General features: G+C 37.1%; 1 protein-coding gene across 2 annotated transcripts in view; it reads left to right on the top strand.

The window, feature by feature from the left end:
• Ndae1 (Na[+]-driven anion exchanger 1) overlaps nucleotides 1-21,696 on the top strand; it is a 490,785-nt gene that overhangs the window by 225,970 nt on the left and 243,119 nt on the right. For both annotated transcript variants that reach the window (XM_090387778.1, XM_090387777.1), the window contains exon 7: nucleotides 4,084-4,287. In XM_090387778.1, the coding sequence (XP_090243904.1) occupies nucleotides 4,084-4,287 (204 nt within the window). The remainder of the gene's footprint in view (nucleotides 1-4,083; nucleotides 4,288-21,696) is intronic.

Genomic DNA, 21,696 nt, shown 5'->3' with positions numbered 1-21,696 from the left:
AAAAAAGTAATGCTGAGAGTGAAAAAGAAAACCCAGTTTTCTAAATGCAGAGGAAGCAATATTTGTAATGTGCTTATGCCAAGAGAGATTGTAAATCAGGGTAATCCCCAATAGAGACATGATCTTGTCCACAAATCAGAGTGTCATCAAAGTAAGCATAGAACCAGAAGAATCATTTTTGCGAGGTATAACACAGGATTGAGTTTTAGAAGGAAAATCAACTAGGATGTCTTTGACCCACTGGAGAATTACCTGGATATCAGCATTTAAAGATATGGTAGTTGATATTCGAGAAGTTCAAGTTGTTTGTTGACAAGGTTTTTCAAACTGGAAGGTAGATTGCAATGTGCTACCATCAGCAAAATTATGGATGGGATTTCTGGTCAAGGGAAGAATGTCATTATTATACAAGAGGAAAAGGGTGGGAGAAAGAACTGAACCTTAGGGAACACCAGCATTAGGTGGAGAAATTAGAAGACAGAGCCATCTATCATTGCCCACAGTGAGCAGCTAGAGAGAAAACTGGATATGCAGTTACAAAAAACAGTTGACAGACCATAAGACGGAAGCTTATTTAAAGACCTTTATGCCACACACTATCAACTGCCTTTAAAATGTCAAGCGAAACTGCTTGAATTTCACCAAACTTTTCCATTAAATTTATCCAAAAATGGATAACATAAGCCAGAATATCACCAGTGGATCAACACTGCCAGAATTCATACTGGCAATAGTTGATCAGATGGAAGGTCTCTAGATAGTTTTAAGAGCTGGCAGTTAATTGATATCTCCATTACTTTAGAAAGAGAGAAGTAAGTGTAATGGGACAATAATTGGATGGAAGGGATTTGGCAGCCATTTTAGGAACTGGCTGGATATGAGAAAATTCCCAAGCAGAAGGAAAAACGCCTTTGGAATGAGAATGTGAAAAAAGGCAACACAAAAAATAGACCTCAGAACACGCATAATTTATAGACAGTATACACGGAGCAATATGATCTCAGTTGCTGATGCTCCTAAAACCCTACTATAGCTGATCTTTATTTTATGCCTTTTTGCCTATTGAGCAATATCAAAAACATTGAGCAATATTTTTGCCTATTGAGCAATAGCAATATCCAGGGGTGAATGGGATTGTAATGAGAAATGTCTTCCATTGGTGACATGGTTTTCATGGAGGAATTTTCATGAGCATTTATTGTACTTTTCTAAGATGGAAGCTTAGAAATTTTGTAGATGTCTTGTAGTGATGGGCATTATGAATCACTTGGTTGATTTGACTCAGTTAAGTCATTAGAGAAAAAAGTGATATTCGAATCAGTGACTTGAGTTATTGAGTCACTTTGAAATAAGTCTTTATTCAGCGTAATAGCAGTGGTCAATGAGTGGGAAATTTAACTCAATCACTGATTGCAGCCATGGAATGTCCGAGAAATTCAGTACCCAACCTGCCTGAAGGAAATGGGAAGTAACTTCATGTCAATGAATAAATCTTAGACTTAATTGCATTAAATTAAATTATTTGCGAGAAAAGAAAAGAATTGATTCAATGTGCACACCAGATGTCTTCTTTCTCTAAAAATTTATAAATTCCTCAATATTCCACATCCCTTGAACTTTTCAATATTTTCCCTTTGCATATGCTTTCTTCTTCTCTTTCTTTCTTCTCTTGACCTTCCATTTGTTCTGCATCACAAAACAGTTGGTTTGCATTACTATGTGTGCTGCCTCTAAGATGACCCGTATTACACCAATTTCCAAATGCTGGTGGGATAGGGAAGTGGATGATGCCTTTTCTTTTAAACAGAAGAATGAAGGTAAAGAAAGCCCACACGAGAAGCACACAGAAGTTCGATAAATTTACCAGTTAAAGTACTTTGCCGTAATGGCATTTGTATTGTTGCTCGCTCAGTAATCATACAGTGGGTGTTATCAGTCAGGAGTAGAAATTGAATCCCATGGGAGATTGAAACCCTCCTGAAGTGGAGAGGGTAACCTCACCTTGTTTCTTTAGAATCACTGGTGGACTAGTGGATAAATTGTTTATTAAGGAAAAAAAAAAAAAGCAAAGGTAGAGGAAGCCCACACGAGAATCATGGCAAACTTCGAAAAAGTTTACTGTTGAAACTACGTTACGAACATTTTTTACGACGCCAGAACTTCCAATATGACTCTGTTCGTGATTCAATTAGTGATTCTAAAGAAGAAGGGAAAAAAAAGGTCAGGTTACCCCCTCCACTTTGGGAGAGTTTCAAGCTCCCGTGGGATTCAACTTCTACTCCAGACCGATAATACCCAGGTCTGTTTACCAAGTGAGCAACAGCACAAATGCCGTTATGGTAAAGTACTTTTACCGGTAAATTTCATCGAACTTTTGCATGCTTCTTGCGTGGGCTTTCTTTACTTTAGCCAACAGAAGTTCCTAGGGCAAAAAAAAGCCTCCAGAGTGACCTTAACTCTCTTTCGAAAAATAAAGATTTTCAAATTATTGGGAATCCCATCTCCCTCCTGTAAAATGGTTTTGTCCTCTCTGACTGATTACACACACTCTCTCTCTCTCTCTCTCTCTCTCTCTCTCTCTCTCTCTCTCTCTCTCTCTCTCTCTCTCTCTCTCTCGCTGCATGGCTTGAACATGTAGGCACATTTGATGACCCTTCTTCTCTTCCTAATCTCTCTCTCTTTTTCCCCTTTAACCTTTTCTGTAGGAATCTTTTATCTAAATTCACCTTTAATGGTTTGAACCTCAAAACACTCTTTAATAACCTGCCCTTTAGTTCCACTGGGTCTGAAAATATCTCCAACTTAAAGTTTTCCAGCACTTACATTTTATTGTTTTTAGTCTCCCTATTTAATGGATGTCTTACTGAAAAAATATTTCCCTGCATCCTGGCATGAGTACTCTATCTTTCCCATTTCACAAGTCCATAATCCTGAACTATTAAAAGACTAGTGGCCTATTGCTATGTCCTACTCAGACTAACTTGTTTCAAATATCTATTCTTCCTCCTGTAATCTCACAAATTCTATCTCCTTCTTTCTCCCACATTCACTAAGGGTGTTTCCACCATCACTGATCTTCTAGAAGCTACTTTTCCTGCATCTGATGCTATTAACTGAAAGAGTCAAATTGACCTATTTTACTCCGATTTATTATTTGCATTTGATGCTGTTTGCCCAACAATGCTTCTGTACCTATTGGAGGAATTTTATGGTGTACAAGATAATTTGCTCCTTATCATATAGAAATCCCTCCTTCATAGAACTTTTCTAGTTACAGTTTAATGATCCTTTTTAATTAAAGAAGTATTCACTGGAATTCAATAGAGTGGGACTTTTCCCCTTTGCTTCTCCACCTTAATACCACCTGTATCTATAGCTCACTTCAGGAGGCACAGCAAAACTTGAAATACAGCCATTCCATCATGAAGATCTGGCATTACTGGGATTTGTATTTGTAAGATTTAGCCCATCTTTGGACAATAGACAATAACTAACATTAGTGAAACTTTCATTACGAGTTAAATGATTAAACGTTGAATTTTGAAACTCGGGCTCATCTAGACAGCATTACTACAACTACTTGTAATTTTTGCAGATTATTGTTTCTATTTTTATTGACTCCTTTCAGATTTTGATTCATTTCTCTTTGACAGAGAATATGCCAATAAGCCATCATTCTGAATTCTTATGGAATTGTGGTGGAAAGTGTTTCAGGCAAATTTATTAAAATGTTTTTGAACTTCATATAGTCCTGGATCAAGTCAAAAGGCAAGCCCAGAAATTGAAATTTTATTACTCTTTGATTGTGATTTTCAGTTAGGAACTAAACAATCAGTAAATCAGAATTGGTTATGATGTCCCCCCCTCCATTCCTCCACTTTCAGGTTAAATTTTATATTTTCATTACTAAATTTTTATCTCCATTTTGTGTTGCATATAAATTGTGTAAATTTTGAGATTTACTTTTAATATATGTGTAATGATATTGTTAGAATATGAAGCATTTGAAGAAGTTATTTCTTTTGCTCTCTCTCTCTCTCTGTATATATGTTCATCTTATGTTGATGAATTTTTTAATTTCAGATTTAATACTAGAAAATATGATTAATTCAAATCAGCTACAGATAGAATTAAGAGATAACGTAAAGGAAGCATTACTGAGGCGTCATAGACATCAACATGAAAAAGGTCGCCATGAAAAGGGAGAAAAAGGATCGCGTCTGCCTCTTATTCGTTCTCTTGCAGAAATAGGACGCAATTCTAGCAAGAGCATGTTTGGTTCTAACAGTAAGTATTAATTAAGTTTTAGATTTATTATTGTATTGACTTATAAAATTGTTATTTTCTTTCATTAAATGCTGTTAATTGAAATTAGAATTTATATTTTGATATTGATATTTTATTACTTTTTAGGCATGTTAGCATATAAGAATAATGTGTCTGTTTCCTTCAGTATGTCTATCTGTCCATTTGCATATAATAACTCCTAGTGGATGGATTTTTTGAAATTTTATATTCGAGCCTTTTAAAAAGAACTGTTGTCATCCAAAATTTCATTAAAGTCAGACCAGTAATCTGGCAATTATTATTTCTTTGTCCATCTACCTGTAATATCTTGACTCCCAGTGGATGGATTTTCTTTAAATCTTTTATTTCACTCTTTTAGAGTGATTTGTCAGCCTTGTTCAAATTTCATTAAATTTGGACCAATAGAAATCTGTAAATTATCATTTAGTTATTTTTTAATATATACCATATGTTGTAGCTAAAGCACTGGATATTTTTATTATTATTATTAGCCATATGGTGCAAGGAAGCCTGAGGCTTATGCTGCACCAGCCAAAAAAAATTCCTGAGTTACCCTGAGAGAGAAGTAGAAAGGAATCACCAAGAGAGAGAGAGAGAGAAGAATGATGATATCCAGCTCAAGACCCTAGGTGTTCCATACTCACCAGATGTGAGCCCCTGGGGTTAAATTATGTTTGTTGCCATGCACTGGTTGGAGGAATGAATAGATAATATGAGATGTGCAGAAACAAAATGTTCTCAGTTGGTGCATAGAAGTTGTTGCTTTTACTCGTTGTGTTTTTTTTTTTTTTTTTCCCCTCTTTAATAAATCATGCATTATTGCTGTTTGCTAACATGTCTGAATGTAGTGCACTTCTTACATTAGCTAACTTGTTTATTATTTCTAATCACCTTGTAAATAATTAATTAGTGATTTGACAAATGATAAATTACAGGTAAATTGATGTACCATCTGTTAAATAATTTCTTGTACTGCAAATTGAAGAGTCAGTTTGGAGGAACAGGATAAAGTCAGGGAACAAGCCAAAAGAAAAAGAGCAGCTACAAATACAGTCATTGCATGAGAGAGAGGTATGGGAAGGGTTCAAAGTTGACCTCTAATTTTGATCATGACTATAACTACTATATTGCCTACTTCATGTTAGGCAACTTAAATAGAAAAGGTGCAAGAATATTTGTGGATGCTATCGAGGCAGTGTTAGGTGGGTTGGAAAACTTCTGGGAGTTATCATGGGACAAGTAAATTCATGGGCTGTGTTAGGGTAACTAAGTAAGAAGTAAGACTAGTCATTAGGAGTATAGTAAATAAATTTGATGAATTTGAAGTGCTGGTCAAGATGTCAAAAGCAGATATTGTTGGGATATCAGAGACATAGTGTCACACAGATATAAGAAATGCAGAAGTGGAATTTGGGGAGTACAATGTGTACAGAAAGGATTGAAAGGGTAGAGGGGTGATGCTGTTATTTAAGAAACACATAAAATCCAAAGAAGTGCATCCAGTTGACATGATGGACAGTGCAGTGTTGAGTCAGTTTGTTGTGACATAAGCACTGGGAAAGCAAAATTGAGAGTAGGAGTGTGTTATAGGCCTAATGACTCTGATAAGTACAATGAACAACTGTACAGAGAAATAGTGGGCCAGTAAATCAGATTGTCTTATAATGGGTGATTTTAACTTCTCAGATATAGACTGGAACTTGTGTGTTGGTCACTTGCACACTAACAAAACTTTTGTGGATTTATTGGGTGATTGTTTTTTACAGCAGCATGTTCGGGAGGCAACCAGAGGGAGTAATACTCTTGATCTGATTATCAGCAGTGATTATTCATGCATTAAAAATCTGCAGATGAAGGAACCTCTACATGGCAGTGATCACAGTGTACTGATGCGGGATTTACATCAAAGATGTAATTAGCATCAGTGCTAAAGGGAAGGGTTTTTGCTTTAGTAAAGTTGACTACAGTGGGACCAACTGATGCTGTTGCCAACAGCAAATTCTAAATGGGGTGCATTCAAGGAATTGATTTTGGAAGCTACTATGCTTTTCATACCATCTAAGAAATACTGTTCAAGGTTTAGGACTAAATGGATGTCAGATGAACTAATGAGATTCATGGCAGAGAAGAAAAATGCATGGGATGCATATAAATTGAGGAGGCACAGATGCCTATGGTAGATATAAGGTAGTGTGTAATCAAGTCACAAAGGAGGTTAGGCAAGCAAAGGTTGATTACCAGAAATGTTTGGCAAAGGATGCAAAGGAAAACAGTAAAGACTTCTTATGTAAATTCTGGAAGGAAGGGGACAAATCAGATTGTGCCACTCTATATCAATGGTTTGATTGTTGATGATCCTGCTGAGGTAGCTGACAAACTGAATGAGTATTTTGCACCTACAGATTGTCATCAAATTCATCAATTTACTAGGAGTTATTAATGGAGGAGAATGCCTGAAGTTAATCAAAGTGTAACAGGGAGCTGAAGGATTTTGTAATAACTGAGAGCAAAGTGGAGGAGAAATTGTTGAAGTTAAACATAAGAAAGGCAGCAAAGGAAGTAAGCAGGCCCTTAGTCATAATATCAGTATAAGACTGGGTGTGATCATGTGTTAGACAGAATAAGGCATGTACACGAGATGGATGAACGTTATATGGAATAGGACAATGAATGAGTCACAGCAGAATCAGACACTTGGTGCTGAGAATGTAAGGCACATACGCAAGACGTATGCCAGCATTCGTCTTATTAAAAAACAGCTGTCTCCATAACTGGGTGCTTGCGCACACCCCTGCTGCAGTTGAAGACACTGCTACATTTGGCAATGTGTGGCACTTCAAGCCACGACCATTGGCAGTAGTTACGTGAGTGATCAACAATCTCAACATCACGTTGGAGATCAAGGTCATGTTGTTCAGACCAGTATTGTCCAGCAACAGTTTCTTTCCAATTTTTAGTTATTTACTCTATGCTTTAAATTTTTAGATTACACCCTTACTGTCAAGACTTTTGTAATTTTGTTCTTGACTGTGACTTTTGTACTTTTGTTCTCTACCAGCTTTCTGTATGTATCAGCCAGCAGAAGCTTTACAGAATTTTTGTCTCTATTCCATCTGCAATGCAACTGCCACAACTAGTTGAGAAGAAGGGCATTTTGGTTGCATGTGATCTGGCACCCCCAGTTTAATCCCGTAGAAGGTGGACAGTGGGGTTGAGGTTTGGGCTCTAAGCTGGCTTGTTCAACTTTTTTGTTGTCCCCAAAATATTCCTGCATGACACGGAGCATTGTTGTGCTGATAATGACTGGGCCTATTTGCATATTATCGGCGTACTTCAGTGTCGATAGTATATAATTGTACTACCTACAGTGTGGGTAGGTACATAATTGTTTGAAATGTCTAAGTAGACCATGGACTTGATGGTTTCAGCTACCAACCAGCAACAAAGTCCGAAACAGCCTGTTTCACTGGACTGCCTCCACCAATCCAAGGTTAACAAATTAAAGAATAATAACTGTATATCAATGCAAGGAAATTTGCTTTTTGTCAAAGCAGAAGAGTGCTAGGTGGGATGTCCCACCTAGCAAACCCTCTGACTGCTAATGGTGCAGAAATTTTGTGTGAAATGGGTGCTGCGTGATGAATGGAAAGAAGTTCTTTAAAGGCTTACCAGCGAAAAAAGGAGAAATGAGTGAAGGAGGAATATCTCTGGTCTTAGAAAATCAGGCAAGTTGCAGATATGGAATTTGTTCATAAGCAAGCTAAAAAAAAAGTTTATAGTATCAAGATTTGGCACATAGAGGATATAAATTGGTTCATTGTTCAGGAGAGTTGTATTAACTTTAGTTTTCATTATTATCACTTGCTTTGGACAGTTCATAAACTTGGCTTAATAAATGAATTATTCAAATCTTGATATATATATATATATATATATATTTATTTATTTTTTTTTTTTGAAAAAGTAATTATTCACTTTTAAATACAAAGGGCAAAAAATGCCTATTAACATCCCAACGGGTAGTAGGGTAATAAAATTATTTCCTTGACTATTTCTGATAAAACATGCAAAAATGTGTTCTGCACGTAACATGACCAGTCATTCTGTAGAAGTTGGAGTAAATTCAGTCTTATTATTTTATGTCATATATCATAGGGAAAATAATCAAACAGTAATAATTCTACTGAATATTTCTGACTTATTACCAAGTTACTGCACTCTGTAAAATGTCATTTCCCATATTAAAAATACTGTATAGCACTCAGAAAATACCAGTACCATGATAGAATAGGGATTGCTTATATTTTGTAGAATGATGATTAAAAAAAAAAAAAAAAAATACAGTTTTTGAAAAAGTTATATCAATGTTCAGCATAATCCACCTGAACTGTAATACACTTTTTCCAGTGGTGCTCAATATCTTTTATACTTCACAAAAAAAAGTTTATATCCCCTGCAGTTTAGTCTCTTATAGCACACATCACCTCTTTTTGCAAAGAGGGATTCCATAAGTTTTAGGAAGTCGAGTCTGGTCTGGTGATTAAGTGGGGTAATCAAGAATTTTCGGCCCTCCATCAGCAAAGATAGACGTAAAAGTGGATTTGTGTGGCGTTCACTTTTATTTTGGCTCAGCAATATGTTCAGTAGTCATTCCCAAATCATTCATTTCTTCCATATTTTTAAATTTTATGAATTGACAGGTGTGTATGGCAGTGTAAAAACACTCCCCTTCATATGACTTGCTTCCACTGGTAAAATTTAGTATCAGAAAAAAAAACAACAACACTTTCCATATCACCTGTTCATTCCATCTAATAATTTTATAGCTTTTCCTTGAATTTATTCAAATTACCCACTTCTCAAGCATCAGATGGAATTTTATTTTCTTACAATCAGCTAACTGCTGGCTGAAGACAAATTTCTGCATATCTGCCCAACAACTGTCCTTCAATTTGAATTTATGTCCTCTTGTGAGTAGTATGAGGAAAATGATGTTATTAGCAGTGAACTCAACTCAATATATTGAAAATTTAAAACACCTCAATTTAGATCTCCTTGAAGGTGCATAGTCTCCAGAGACAGCAGTTTGCAAATCTGAAGCTTTTCTTGGTAAGAGCACTCTTTTGTTCTCTTCACTAATCTTGTTCCTCTTCTCTGCACCAGTACCAGCACATTGAGATTGATATCCTTCCAGAAATGAGGCTTGTAAACATATTATGCAGTACACAAGATATAGTCTGACCATTGCCTTAAACAATGAGATAATTACCTCCGTACCCTTGCTGGAAAAATTCTCTAATATCATTGCCAAAACACCACGAGCTGTCCTGACAGCCTGTCTCCATTGCTTTTTTGGGAGATTAGTGCACCTATTATCTTTTTGGAGAACTTTACCATCAGGTAAAGTTGATGGTAAAGTTCTCCAAAACCGACAACGCTGGTTCTTGTCACTTATTTACGACTTGAAAAATATCTGTTTATACCTATTCTAGTATATATGTACAAGAAAATCATGTTATATATGGGGTCAGCAGGTGTTCGCTTATATCCGCAGTCTCAGTTATCCATGGTAGGTTTTGGAACGTATCCCTCACGGATATGGTGGTCTTACTGTACTTCTAGTATTGTGATCGATGAAAAAGAATACAATATTATCACACTTCAAAGTGAGGATGAACAATCGCTGCATTTTGTTCCCCAAAAATTCAAATTATACAATTAGCCTTGAACCACGTTAAAACTCACAAGTACCAAAGATGTATGGTGTATAGTAACTCTCTAAGTATACTGCAGGCTTTATCAGGGGTGAGGTATAATCCTCATCTATTCCTGACCCAGATCCGGCAGACATTACATTCTCTATCTGAGCATTCATTCAACTAGGTGGCAGATGACTATCATCAACCGGTGTAATACTGCCACTTTGCTTATTGGAGGCTTGAAGTGGTGGACCCAATATTTAGTCTCCAGAGCTAAGTTCTGGTCAAACCTTCCCCATCACTACCATCATGCAGTATGACTGATGACTTTTGAGGTTATGATGGACACCATGGCAAGATCCAATCTTCCTTACATTTCGAAGGTACAGCTCTAAAACGGTGTTCGCAGCCAGCCGCTAGTTAGTACACTGGACCGAACCTATTGGTAACTCTTTAGGATTCTCCCAAATCAACTAGTGTATAATCTTGCTACCTCTACACTGCCAGATAGTGACTGGAGGGAGTCTGAGTAGTGTGTGTGGGGGGGGGGGGGCATTGTCGAGGCCACGTTATGTCAAGGATCTGGGTATATTCTTACCAAGTTTACACCATATCCAAAAATTTCATTACTTCATACAGCATGTCCCCTCCCCCCCACTTTGTCTTACTATTGAATACACCATGAATTGTCAAACTAATGGAGTATGCTTATCTAGAAAAATATCTAAACCTCCCAAACCACTTCCTATTTCATTTCACAAATATAAGTGGTCTCAATTCTAATCTCAGTGCTGTCCATTTCCACTTGCAGTCTGCCAAACCCCATGTACTTTTTCTGATAGAATCTCAGTTATCGGCTAATTCAACTACTCATCTCAGTTGCCCAAATTATTCGCTGTGCGATTCCTTTCACCTCAAATGTGGTACTTGTGCATATGTCCGTTCCGATATTTACTGTCAGACTCATTGTGTCAAATTCATCTGTTATCTCTACCGGTCTCCCAACTCCACTAATCACTTGGAACTCTTCAACTTCCTCTCTTTGCAACTTGGCTTTCTCCAGTCCAACTTTCCTAACAGTGAGGTAATTTTCCTTGTGAGATTTTAATGTTCACAACTCCCAGCTGGCTTCTGTTTTCTAGTCACACCGACCCAGCTGGTTGAGATGCTGAGGCTTTTGCAATTACTTTTGCACAGATTCTTCATTTACCTACAAGAATACCGGACAATCCTAACCATACAGCCAACGCACTTGATCTTTTTCTCACAAACAACCCTTCTAAGTGCACAGTCAAAGTGAGTGGTCCTTTAGGCATCTCTTCTCCAATGGAGCCTTTATGGCTGTTCCAAACCTCATGTTGTTTGGCATTAGTAGAATGCAAAATGGGATGACCTGCAAGATTTCTTTTCTTCATTTCCTTGGTCGGACTACTGTTTCAAAACTTTTGATGTCAATGTTTGCTCAGATCGTGTCAGTGAAATTATTCTTGTAGGAATGGAATCCTTTATCCCACACTCCACTTTAAAATCTTGTCCTTTATCTAAACCTTGGTTTTCCAATAAATGTGCTAAGGCTGTTCAAGAGTAGAATGTTGCATATTGTAATTGGCTTGTTTCCAATGAAATTCTTCCGTTTCATTTTCTGCCTAAACAAAAGCTCGCAAAAATTGTAAAGCAAATTGTAAAAAATTGTTAAGTTAATCAGTTCAAACTAGAATTTGAACAGGCAAAGAGTAGAAAACTTGCTTCTTGCCTAATGGTAGCTGAGCATTCTGGTCTCTTGCCAGAGCTATTGGCCACAACTTTTGCCCATCGCTGCTCCCACCTCTGTCAAAACCAGATGGTTCTGTTGTCACTTCAGCCAAGGATAAAGCTGACTTACTAGCATCCCATTTTTATTTCTTCCAAGTCATGTATTAATGATCTTCGTAAAACACCTCCCACCATTCCCAACACGTTCCATTCAATGCCTCCTGTGGTCTTCCGTCAAAAGAATGTCAGATGGATTTTGATGAATCTTGATGCTAGGAAACCTCCAGGTCCTGATGGTATTTCTCAACTTGTTCTCAAAACCTGCACTCCTGAACTTACTCCCATTCTTTGCCGCCTTTTTTTCACTTTCTTATTCCAAAGGTGTTTTTCCTTCTGCTTGGAAATTTGCTCATATCCAGCCAGTTCCTAAAAAGGGTGAAAAATCCCTCCCATCCAATTATCATCCCATTACAATTACTGATGGAGAAATCAATTAGCCGCAACCTCTGAAACTACCTAGAAACCTTCCGTGTGATCAACGATCGCCAGTATTTATTCCATCAGTGTCGATCCACTGGTGATATTCTGGCTTATTTTACCATTTATGGACAAATTCAATGGAAAAGTTCAGTGAAACACAAGCAGTTGCTTTTGACATCTGAAAGGCTTTCAATCGTGTTTGGCATAAAGGTCTTCTAAACAAGCTTCCATCTTATGGTTTGCCAACTGTTTTTTTGTAATTGGTTATCCAGTTTTCTCTCTGATCGCTCACTGAGGGTGATGGTAGATGGCTCTCTGTCTTCTAATTTCTCCACAAATGCTGGTGTCCCACAAGGCTCAGTTCTTTCCCCCACTCTTTTCCTCTGGTATATTAATGATCTTCTTCCATTGACTGGAAATCCTATCCATAGTTTTGCCGATGATAGCACATTGCATTCCACTTTCCATTTTGAGAAATCTTGCCCTGCTCAATCAGCACGAACTTCTTGGATATCTGCTATCAGTTTCTTAAATGCCAATCTCCAGGTAATTCTCCAGTGTGGCAAAGACAACTTAGTTGATTTCAATCCTTCTAAAACTCAGTTTTGTGTTATATCTCGCAAAAAAGGATTCTTCTTCTCCTATGCTTATCTTTGGTGACACTCCGATTTCTAGGCAAGGTGATATATCTCTTTTGGGGGTTACCCTGATTTCTAATCTCTCTTGGCACAAGCACATTACAAATATTGCTTCTTCTGCATCTAAAAACCTCGGTTTTTTTCTTTTACTCGCGGCGTTACTTTTCTTCCAAACAGCTGTTCATTCTGTACAAATTGCAAATCCACCCTACCATGGAATATTGTTCCCACATTTTGGACGGTGCCACCAAAACTTCTCTCAGGCTTCTAGATTCCATTCAGAAGAGGGCTGTTTGGTTAATTAATGACTCATCTCTAACAGGCTCTATTACTCACTGTCTCATAGATGTACTGTTTCTGCTGCATGCCTTTTCTACAGATACTTCCATGAGCACTGTTCTTCTGAATTGGCTTCTATAATTCCCCCTCACCCTTTCAAAACAGTCCGAACATGTGCTGCCACCAGCCAACATCCATTTACTGTCCAACTTCAAATTCACAGAACCAACTTTTCATCTTCCTCGTTTATTCATTCAACTGCCATCTTCTGGAACAACCTTCCTTCATATGTATTTCCTGAAAATTGCATCTACAGAAGTTCAAGTCTAATGTCAACAAATATCTTCTCTTGTCTTCTCAACCTCCAACCCAAGCACAGTACTAAGTACTATAGGTTCTAACTCCTCCTGTGTTTGAGGTTTTCATAAAAAAAAAAAAAAAAAAAACCTATTCATTTCTGCTGGATTCCAAGCTACATTGGGATCAGGGGAATGAACTGTCAGACGTTGCAGTCAAATCACCAAAACCTCACAACACTCATTGCTTGTTAGTCCCCTATACAGACCACAGGCAAGTGGTCTGTATAGGGGACTTTACATTATTACATTACTCTCCCAATGGCAACTGTCTTGGCATGGGTAGGTCAGAAACTTTATATATCAGATAAAGCCTGTAATATGTTACTGACAGACTAGTCTGCACTGGAACCACAGAGAGGAAGTTGTTCTAGCTCTCCTCCGAAGAGGACATTGTCATCTGACTCATTCATTCCTGCTATGGGTAGATGACTCTCCTATGTGTGAGAATTGAGGCTTGTTTTTAGCCATTCATCAATTTAATTCAGTGTCCATGTTATAGACATGAACATTTATTATACTTTACCTCCTTTAGTCATCTGGTTGAGTGTTATACACTCAGTCAGTTTTATCAGATGTTGACCACGTCTTCTGTTTTTAGTTTTTTAAATTCAGTTAACCTTTATTCTTGTATTTATAGTTTACCTTTTTTAGCATTAGCATTAGTAGAGGCATTTGATGCAAGAAAACAAGCTTATGCAGCATCAGCCAAAAAAAAAAAAAAAAAAAACCCACTTCCACTTCACCCCTCTGTTCGTTCAAAATACCTGTCCAGCTGAGCCTTAAACTTATTTAGGCTATCAACCTCCACCACAAGGGATGGAAGTCTGTTCCACCAACCAACCACCTGCTGGCTAAAGGCAAATTTCCGCACGTCTATCCTACATCTGTCTTTCCTCAATTTGAATTTATGCCCTCTCAGGTGATTTTTCTGAGCTAGAGGAAGAATCCCATCAGCATTGAGCATGCTTAAACCATTCAAGGCTTTATACACCTCTATCAGATCACCTCGCTGGTGCCTAGTCTCCAGACACTGTAATTTGCAAAACTTAAGCCTTTCTTCGTAAGAGCACCCCTTTGTTCCATTCACTAATCTTGTTGCCCTTCTCTGTACTCGTTCCAGCAGCTCTACATCCTTCTTGAAATGAGGCCTCCAGACCTGTATACAGTACTCTAGGTGTGGCCTGACCATCGTCTTATACAATGGAATAATCACCTCCTTATCCCTGCTGGATAAGGAGGTGATTATTCCATTTTACTGTTATACCTTCTATTTTTATATTTGGTTTCTTATATGCTTTGACATAGGACCTAATTCTTTAGGTTCCTGAAATTTTGTTTGTACTTTTATGACAAGACCTGGTTTTTGCACATTATAGCCTCAGTTGCTAATGCTCCAATAAAACCCAAACCAAATCTTAATGCGTTCCCTGCCTCCTAGTGTTTAGGAACCATTAGGTGACAGGGATCACTCTGTGGTGGTATGGGATTTACTTAAAAGATGTGACTAGTGTCAAGGATAAAGTGAAAAGGCGATTATAATGGTCCTAGATAATTTTTATATTCTTTCTACTGGGATCAATTAATGATGTTTTCAACTACAAATTCCAAATGGGAAGAATTGAGGGAAGTAAATGTAGAAGCTGCTTGGCTTTTCTTTCTTTCTAATTAAGAGATACTGTTCAATGTTTAGGCCAAAATGAATGGAATGATTATAAATTATCAGGGACACAGATACCGACAGTAATTGTAAACTTGTTTGCAGTTAAGTCTGTAAGGAGGTTACACAAGCTAAGGCAGATTATGAGAAGTCTGGCTATGGCTGAAAAGAAAAATAACAGAATTCTTTGCTTATGTTAACAGTAGAAGGAAAGGGACAAACCATACTGGTCCACTAGATGTGAATGACATGACTATTGATGATCTTCTTTAGATTGCTGACAAATGTGAATAAATATTTTGTCTATATCCATGCATGAAGTTTTTAGTGATGGGAATACCAGAACTATATAAAATTCTCAGCAGGAGCTAAATGATTTTTTGATAACTGAGAAGAAAGTGGAAGAGAAATTGAAGTTGAAAGTAAATAAGGCACCTCGGACTGAAGGGATCTATCCAGTTATATTAAAAGAAACAACAAAAGAGGTAAGCAAACTTAGATGGGATTTGAGGGAGTTTCTATAGATTGGAGGTGTGCAAATGTGTCTCCTGTTCAAAAAGGAGGATCAAAAGGCAATGTGAGCATTTATAGACTGGTAAGCTTGACTTCTTTTCCAGGGAAAATATTGGAGTCGGTGTTTAATGGTACGTTGCAGGATCACCTTGACATTAATGCAGTTATACAGCACTAATGCAGTTATACATGCAAAATAGCACAGATTTAAGAGGAGATCATTTTGACTAATTATATTAACTATTGTGGTGCTGTAACAAAGGAACTGGTTTCAAAAAATAATTTTGACATAATATTTGTAAATTTCAGTAAAGTTTCTGATACTGTTCCACATGAAAAGCTACTGTACAAATTGGAGAAGTTTAGCATCAGGATAATTATTTCTATGGATAAAATGATGGTTGGGTGGCAGAAGGCAGAGGATGCTTATAAATTTACATTTATCTACATTTTTTTGGATCTACATTCACACATATTGAGTTATTCAATGAGGGGAGTGCTAGAAGTTTATCAAACTCTAACAGGGAGCTAAGTGATTTTGTAATAACTGAGCGCAAAGTGGAGGAGAAATTGTTGAAGTTAAACATAAAGAAGGCACATGAGGTGGACGGGATCTATCCAGTTATATTAAATGAGGCAGCAAAGGAAGTAAGCAATCCCTTAGCTATAATTACGAGAGCTTCCTTAGACTCAGAGGAGGTCCCCATGGACTGGAGGTGTGCAAATGTATCACCAATTCACAAAGGGGGGTTCAAAAGTGACACAAGTAACTACAGACCTGTTAGTTTAACTTGTGTTCCTGGAAAAATAAATGGAATCATTGATTAAAGAAGCATTGCAGGATCATCTAGACAAGACCGCAGTAATAGTTAAGACACAGCATGGGTTTGTCAAGGGGAAGTCTTGTCTGACCAATTTGACTGGATACTGTGATGTGGTTACAAAGGAAATGGATGCAAAAAATAATTTTGATATCATATACTTGGATTTCAGGAAAGCTTTTGATACTATTGCACATGGAAGACTGCTGTACAAATTAGAGAGGATATGGCATTAAGGGTAAGTTGCTACAATGGATAAAGGGATGGTTGAGTGGGAGATGACAGAGAGTGGTAATCAATGGACACTGCTCTTCATGGACAAATGTTATTAGTGGAGTTCCCCAGGGTTTGGTGTTGGGCCCATTGTTGTTTTGTATATTTATCAATGATATTGACGAAGGTATATCAGGTTTAATGTCCAAGTTTGCAGATAATACAAAGGTTGGCAGGGTTGTTAACAACAATAAAGACAGTATGCTACTCCAACTGGATCTAGATAAGTTGGGAAAATGGGCTGAGAAATGGAAACTGAAGTTTAACCTTGACAAATGCAAAGTACTGGAAAGTGAAAAAGATATATGATATCAAAATAATTTTGATATCATATATATGATCAAGTATATGATATCAAAATAATTTTATTATTATTATTATTATTATTAGTAACGGCCGCATGGTGCAAGAAAGCCTATGGCTTATGCTGCACCAGCCAAAAAAAAAAAATAAAATAAAATAAATCCGAACAAAACAATGATAAAAACAAAAAAATAAAAATAAATAACTAAATAATAATAATTAATAAAATAAAAAATAAATAAAAAGGAAATTAAACCTATCATCCTATGTGCTTCCCTTACCCGAAAGTACTATCCAGATGACCTTTGAATTTCCCCAAACTGTCGGCCTCTACCACCCATGAAGGCAACTTATTCCAGTAATTTATAACTCGCTGGCTAAAATAGAACTTCCTGCAATCCAATCTAAACATTTCCCCCCGTAACTTGAATTTATGTCCCCTAGTTCTAGCATCATTTATAATCTTGAAAATTTTGTCCTCATTCATTTTACTGATGCCTCTCAGAGCCTTAAACACCTCAATCAAATCTCCTCTAAGGTGTCTAGTTTCCAAACTCTGCAACCCACATATTCGAAGTCTTTCTTCATAAGGACGCCCTTTTGCCGATCTCACCAGGCGAGTTACCCTTCTTTGCACCCTTTCAAGAAGCTCGATGTCTTTCTTCAGGTGCGGTCTCCATACTTGAACACAGTATTCCAAGTGTGGTCTAACATAAGCCTTATATAATGGGATTATCACGTCCCTATCTCTACTTGCAAAAGTTCGATAGATCATTGATAGGACACCATGGGCCTTCCTTGCAACCTGTTTACAATGCTCAGAGAATTTCATGTCTGACCGTATCGTAACACCCAAGTCCCTTTCCTCCAGTACTGGCTTTAGTTGAACTCCACCAAGTGAATAAGTTTTTTTGGGATTACTGTTTCCCAGGTGTAATACCTTACACTTTGTTGGATTAAAGCATAGCTGCCATTTTTCTGACCATTCCTGAAGTCTATCTAGGTCTCTCTGAAGAAGCTCAGCTTGACAGTGATCATTAACTACTCTCCCAATTTTAACATCATCTGCAAATTTAGACATCACGCCCTCTATCCCTTCATCAATGTCGTTTATGAAAATTAAAAACAACAGTGGTCCTAATACTGATCCTTGGGGAACCCCACTTCTTACATCAACCCAATCTGAGGAATAGCCATTTATCACAACCCTCTGCCTCCTGCCCTGAAGCCATCCTTCTATCCATCTAAGGATTTTCCCAGTGATTCCAACCTGTTCCAGCTTATAAAGCAACCGCTCATGTGGGACTGAGTCAAAAGCTTTGCTGAAATCTAAATAAACAATGTTGAAATTATTCCCTAAATCCAGCTCGTGAGTGACCCTTTCGAAATAGCGAACCAGATTTGTTAAACATGATTTTCCCTTTACGAAACCATGCTGAGTATCCTTGAGAATTTCAATTCGATCCAAATGATCCTGAATTCCACCCTTGATCATTGCCTCCATGATTTTCCCTACTACTGAAGTCAGACTGACAGGTCGATAATTTCCAACTTCACTTTTAGAGCCACCCTTATGTATGGGAGATACATTTGCACTTTTCCAATCCAGGGGAATCTCCCCAGAGTCTAATGATGCTCGCATAATTAGCCTCAATGGTTCAATGCACTCGCTTGCCGCCTCTCTTAAGATTATAGGGTATATTCCATCAACTCCAGGAGCCTTACTGGTCTGTAGGCTCGAAAGTTTTTTCATTAAATAATCTTGCGAAATTTCAATATCATTAATTACATATTTTTTAACTTCGCTCCCACAATTTCCCTTTGCCACAAAAGGCAATTTTGATATCATATACTTGGATTTCAGGAAAGCTTTTGATACTATTGCACATGGAAGACTGCTGTACAAATTAGAGAGGATATGGCATTAAGGGTAAGTTGCTACAATGGATAAAGGGATGGTTGAGTGGGAGATGACAGAGAGTGGTAATCAATGGACACTGCTCTTCATGGACAAATGTTATTAGTGGAGTTCCCCAGGGTTTGGTGTTGGGCCCATTGTTGTTTTGTATATTTATCAGTGATATTGACGAAGGTATATCAGGTTTAATGTCCAAGTTTGCAGATAATACAAAGGTTGGCAGGGTTGTTAACAACAGGAAAGACAGTATGCTACTCCAACTGGATCTAGATAAGTTGGGAAAATGGGCTGAGAAATGGAAACTGAAGTTTAACCTTGACAAATGCAAAGTACTGGAAAGTGAAAAAGACCTAGGGGTAATTATGCAGTCAAATATGAAGTTTGCTGAGCAGTGCAGACGGGCTGCCAGGGCAGGTCATGGAGTCTTGTCAATGATATATAGGAATTTTTCTAGCAGGGACAGGAAGGGGATTATCCCGTTATACAAGGCAATGGTCAGGCCACACCTAGAGTACTGTGTACAGGTCTGGAGGCCTCATTTTAGGATGGATGTAGAGTTGATAGAATGAGTAGAAAGAAGGGGAACAAAGGGGTTACCCTTTGTTCCCCTTCTTTGTACTCATTTTGAAACTGAGGGGGCTCAGTTTCAAATTGAGGAAAGATAGTTGTAGAATAGATGTGCAGAAATTTGCCTTTAGCCAGTGGGTAGTTGATTGGTGGAACAGGCTTCCATCTTTTGTTGTGGAAGCTAATAGCCTAAATAAATTTAAGGCTGAGCTGGACAGGCATTTGGAACGAATGGAGGGGTGAAATGGAAGGTTTTTTTTTTTCTTTTGGCTGATGCTGCATAAGCTTGCTTTCTTGCATCGTATGCCTCTACTAATGTTAAATGGGCACTGCTCTTCTTCAGCTAATGTTATTATGGAGTTCCTGTGTTGACTAGACCCCTTACTGTTTTCAATATTTATTGATGATAATTATGAAGATATAAGGCTATTATCTAAGTTTGCAGATGATTCAAAGTTGTCAGGGTGGTTAATGACAAAAATTAGGGTATATTACTGCAAAAAGACCTAGAAGAATTGGTAACCATGGGGCTGTTTTATTGATGTCTTGAAATATGGCCAAAAAATCAAAGTGAATTGCAGCACTCTAGAGGTGTAAGAAGACTATCCAAAGAAGAATTAGTTTGGAGTGTAGTTAACTGATCTCAGGCAGTGGGGTTTTCCCACTATAAGTTATCCTAGGTTTTTCTCCCTACACAACATGCAGATCATCCTATTAGTATACACTTGTATTAACATAATGCATGTTGGCACAATATAGCATAAAATGCAAAAGCACCAAAAAACTGCTATCAAAGAAGAACAGCAATATGATAATGCTAATCGATGCTTTTTTTTTTTTTTTTGCAACACTCTGTAGCCATTGTCAGAATTATCTACCAGTATTTCTCAATCTATTTTAGTATCCTGCTCAAACATTATTATTAATGGTTCTATCCAGCTCAGGCTTTTCTACGAGTAGTAATTATGGTGTTTCTCACCATAATATGTCTTGCAGTTTGCAAACCATTGGACTGAATTGTTTATCTTATTCATCCTAAAGCCTGGATTTTGCATCATCTGACTTCTGTTTGTTCAGTTTAGTTCAGTGAGAGATGCTGTTCATAGACTGATTTGATGACACTTGGCCAGCAGCAGCTTGTAAAATTTTACCAAACTTTTTTTTCTTTGCATTGAGTTAAATGTATTTAGTGTGATATAGGCTATTTTGAGAGGGATTAAAATGTAGATGAGTGATGGTTGTAATAATTGCATGGAAAATTTGAACCATTTGCCAATTATATTTTAGAAGTTAATGATCAGCAGGCATTATTTTCAGGTTGACCCTTGCAATTATGCTTTCTTTGAGGTACAGGGGAAGTGGAGTTTATGATTATTGATGTACATTATGTAACACATTGGCTTATGTTTATAACTACTTTCCATTCACTCAGTTGAAAAATTTATTTTGTATTTTATAAGATTTGGTGTTTGTTTCTTTATGATATTGACAGTATAACATACTTTTTTTTTTTTTTTTTTAACTCTTGCCAGTATACTATTCTATATAAGAATGTAATTCTTATTGAAGAAATCAGGCCATACAGAATCAGTTTTTTCTAGCAGTTTATTATTTATTTCAAATTGTTAATCAGTGAATAACATATCTATTATTCTTTGATTACTAATTTTATCAAAATATGAAGCAAAATTTTAAAATGTAATATACCATGATATAGCTTTATACACTGATGCAGATATTCAAATTTGTTTTTGTTATTTTAATTTTTTGTAATAACTATGTGTACTATATATATAAAAAAAGTTTTTTTTTTTTTTTTTTGTTGCTAATAATAATTTTGGGTAGGGTCCTTTATTCTATACCATCTGCCTGTAGCTGATAAACAATTTCTATGCCCCTACCTCACAGCTCAATTGGACAAAGAGGGTGGGGATTCAACTCCAATGAGTCTTAGTTGCCCCTCAGCTACAGGGGATGGAAAATCCATCTTCAAGTACCTGGCTGCTCCTGGTAAAGCCTTTAGTTTACACACTGGGTTTGCTGTGTTTGGTTGAGTAATTTTATTATGCATGAAATTTATGTTGTGGCATGGTGTTTTTGTTTGTCATGATTTTGCAGCTCTGTCAACG

The sequence above is a fragment of the Mastigoproctus giganteus genome, chromosome 13 (genome assembly GCF_048544385.1).
Source record: "Mastigoproctus giganteus isolate SK-2022 chromosome 13, ASM4854438v1, whole genome shotgun sequence".
Lineage (NCBI taxonomy): Eukaryota > Metazoa > Arthropoda > Arachnida > Uropygi > Thelyphonidae > Mastigoproctus > Mastigoproctus giganteus.
This window is presented reverse-complemented; position numbering and strand designations above follow the sequence as displayed.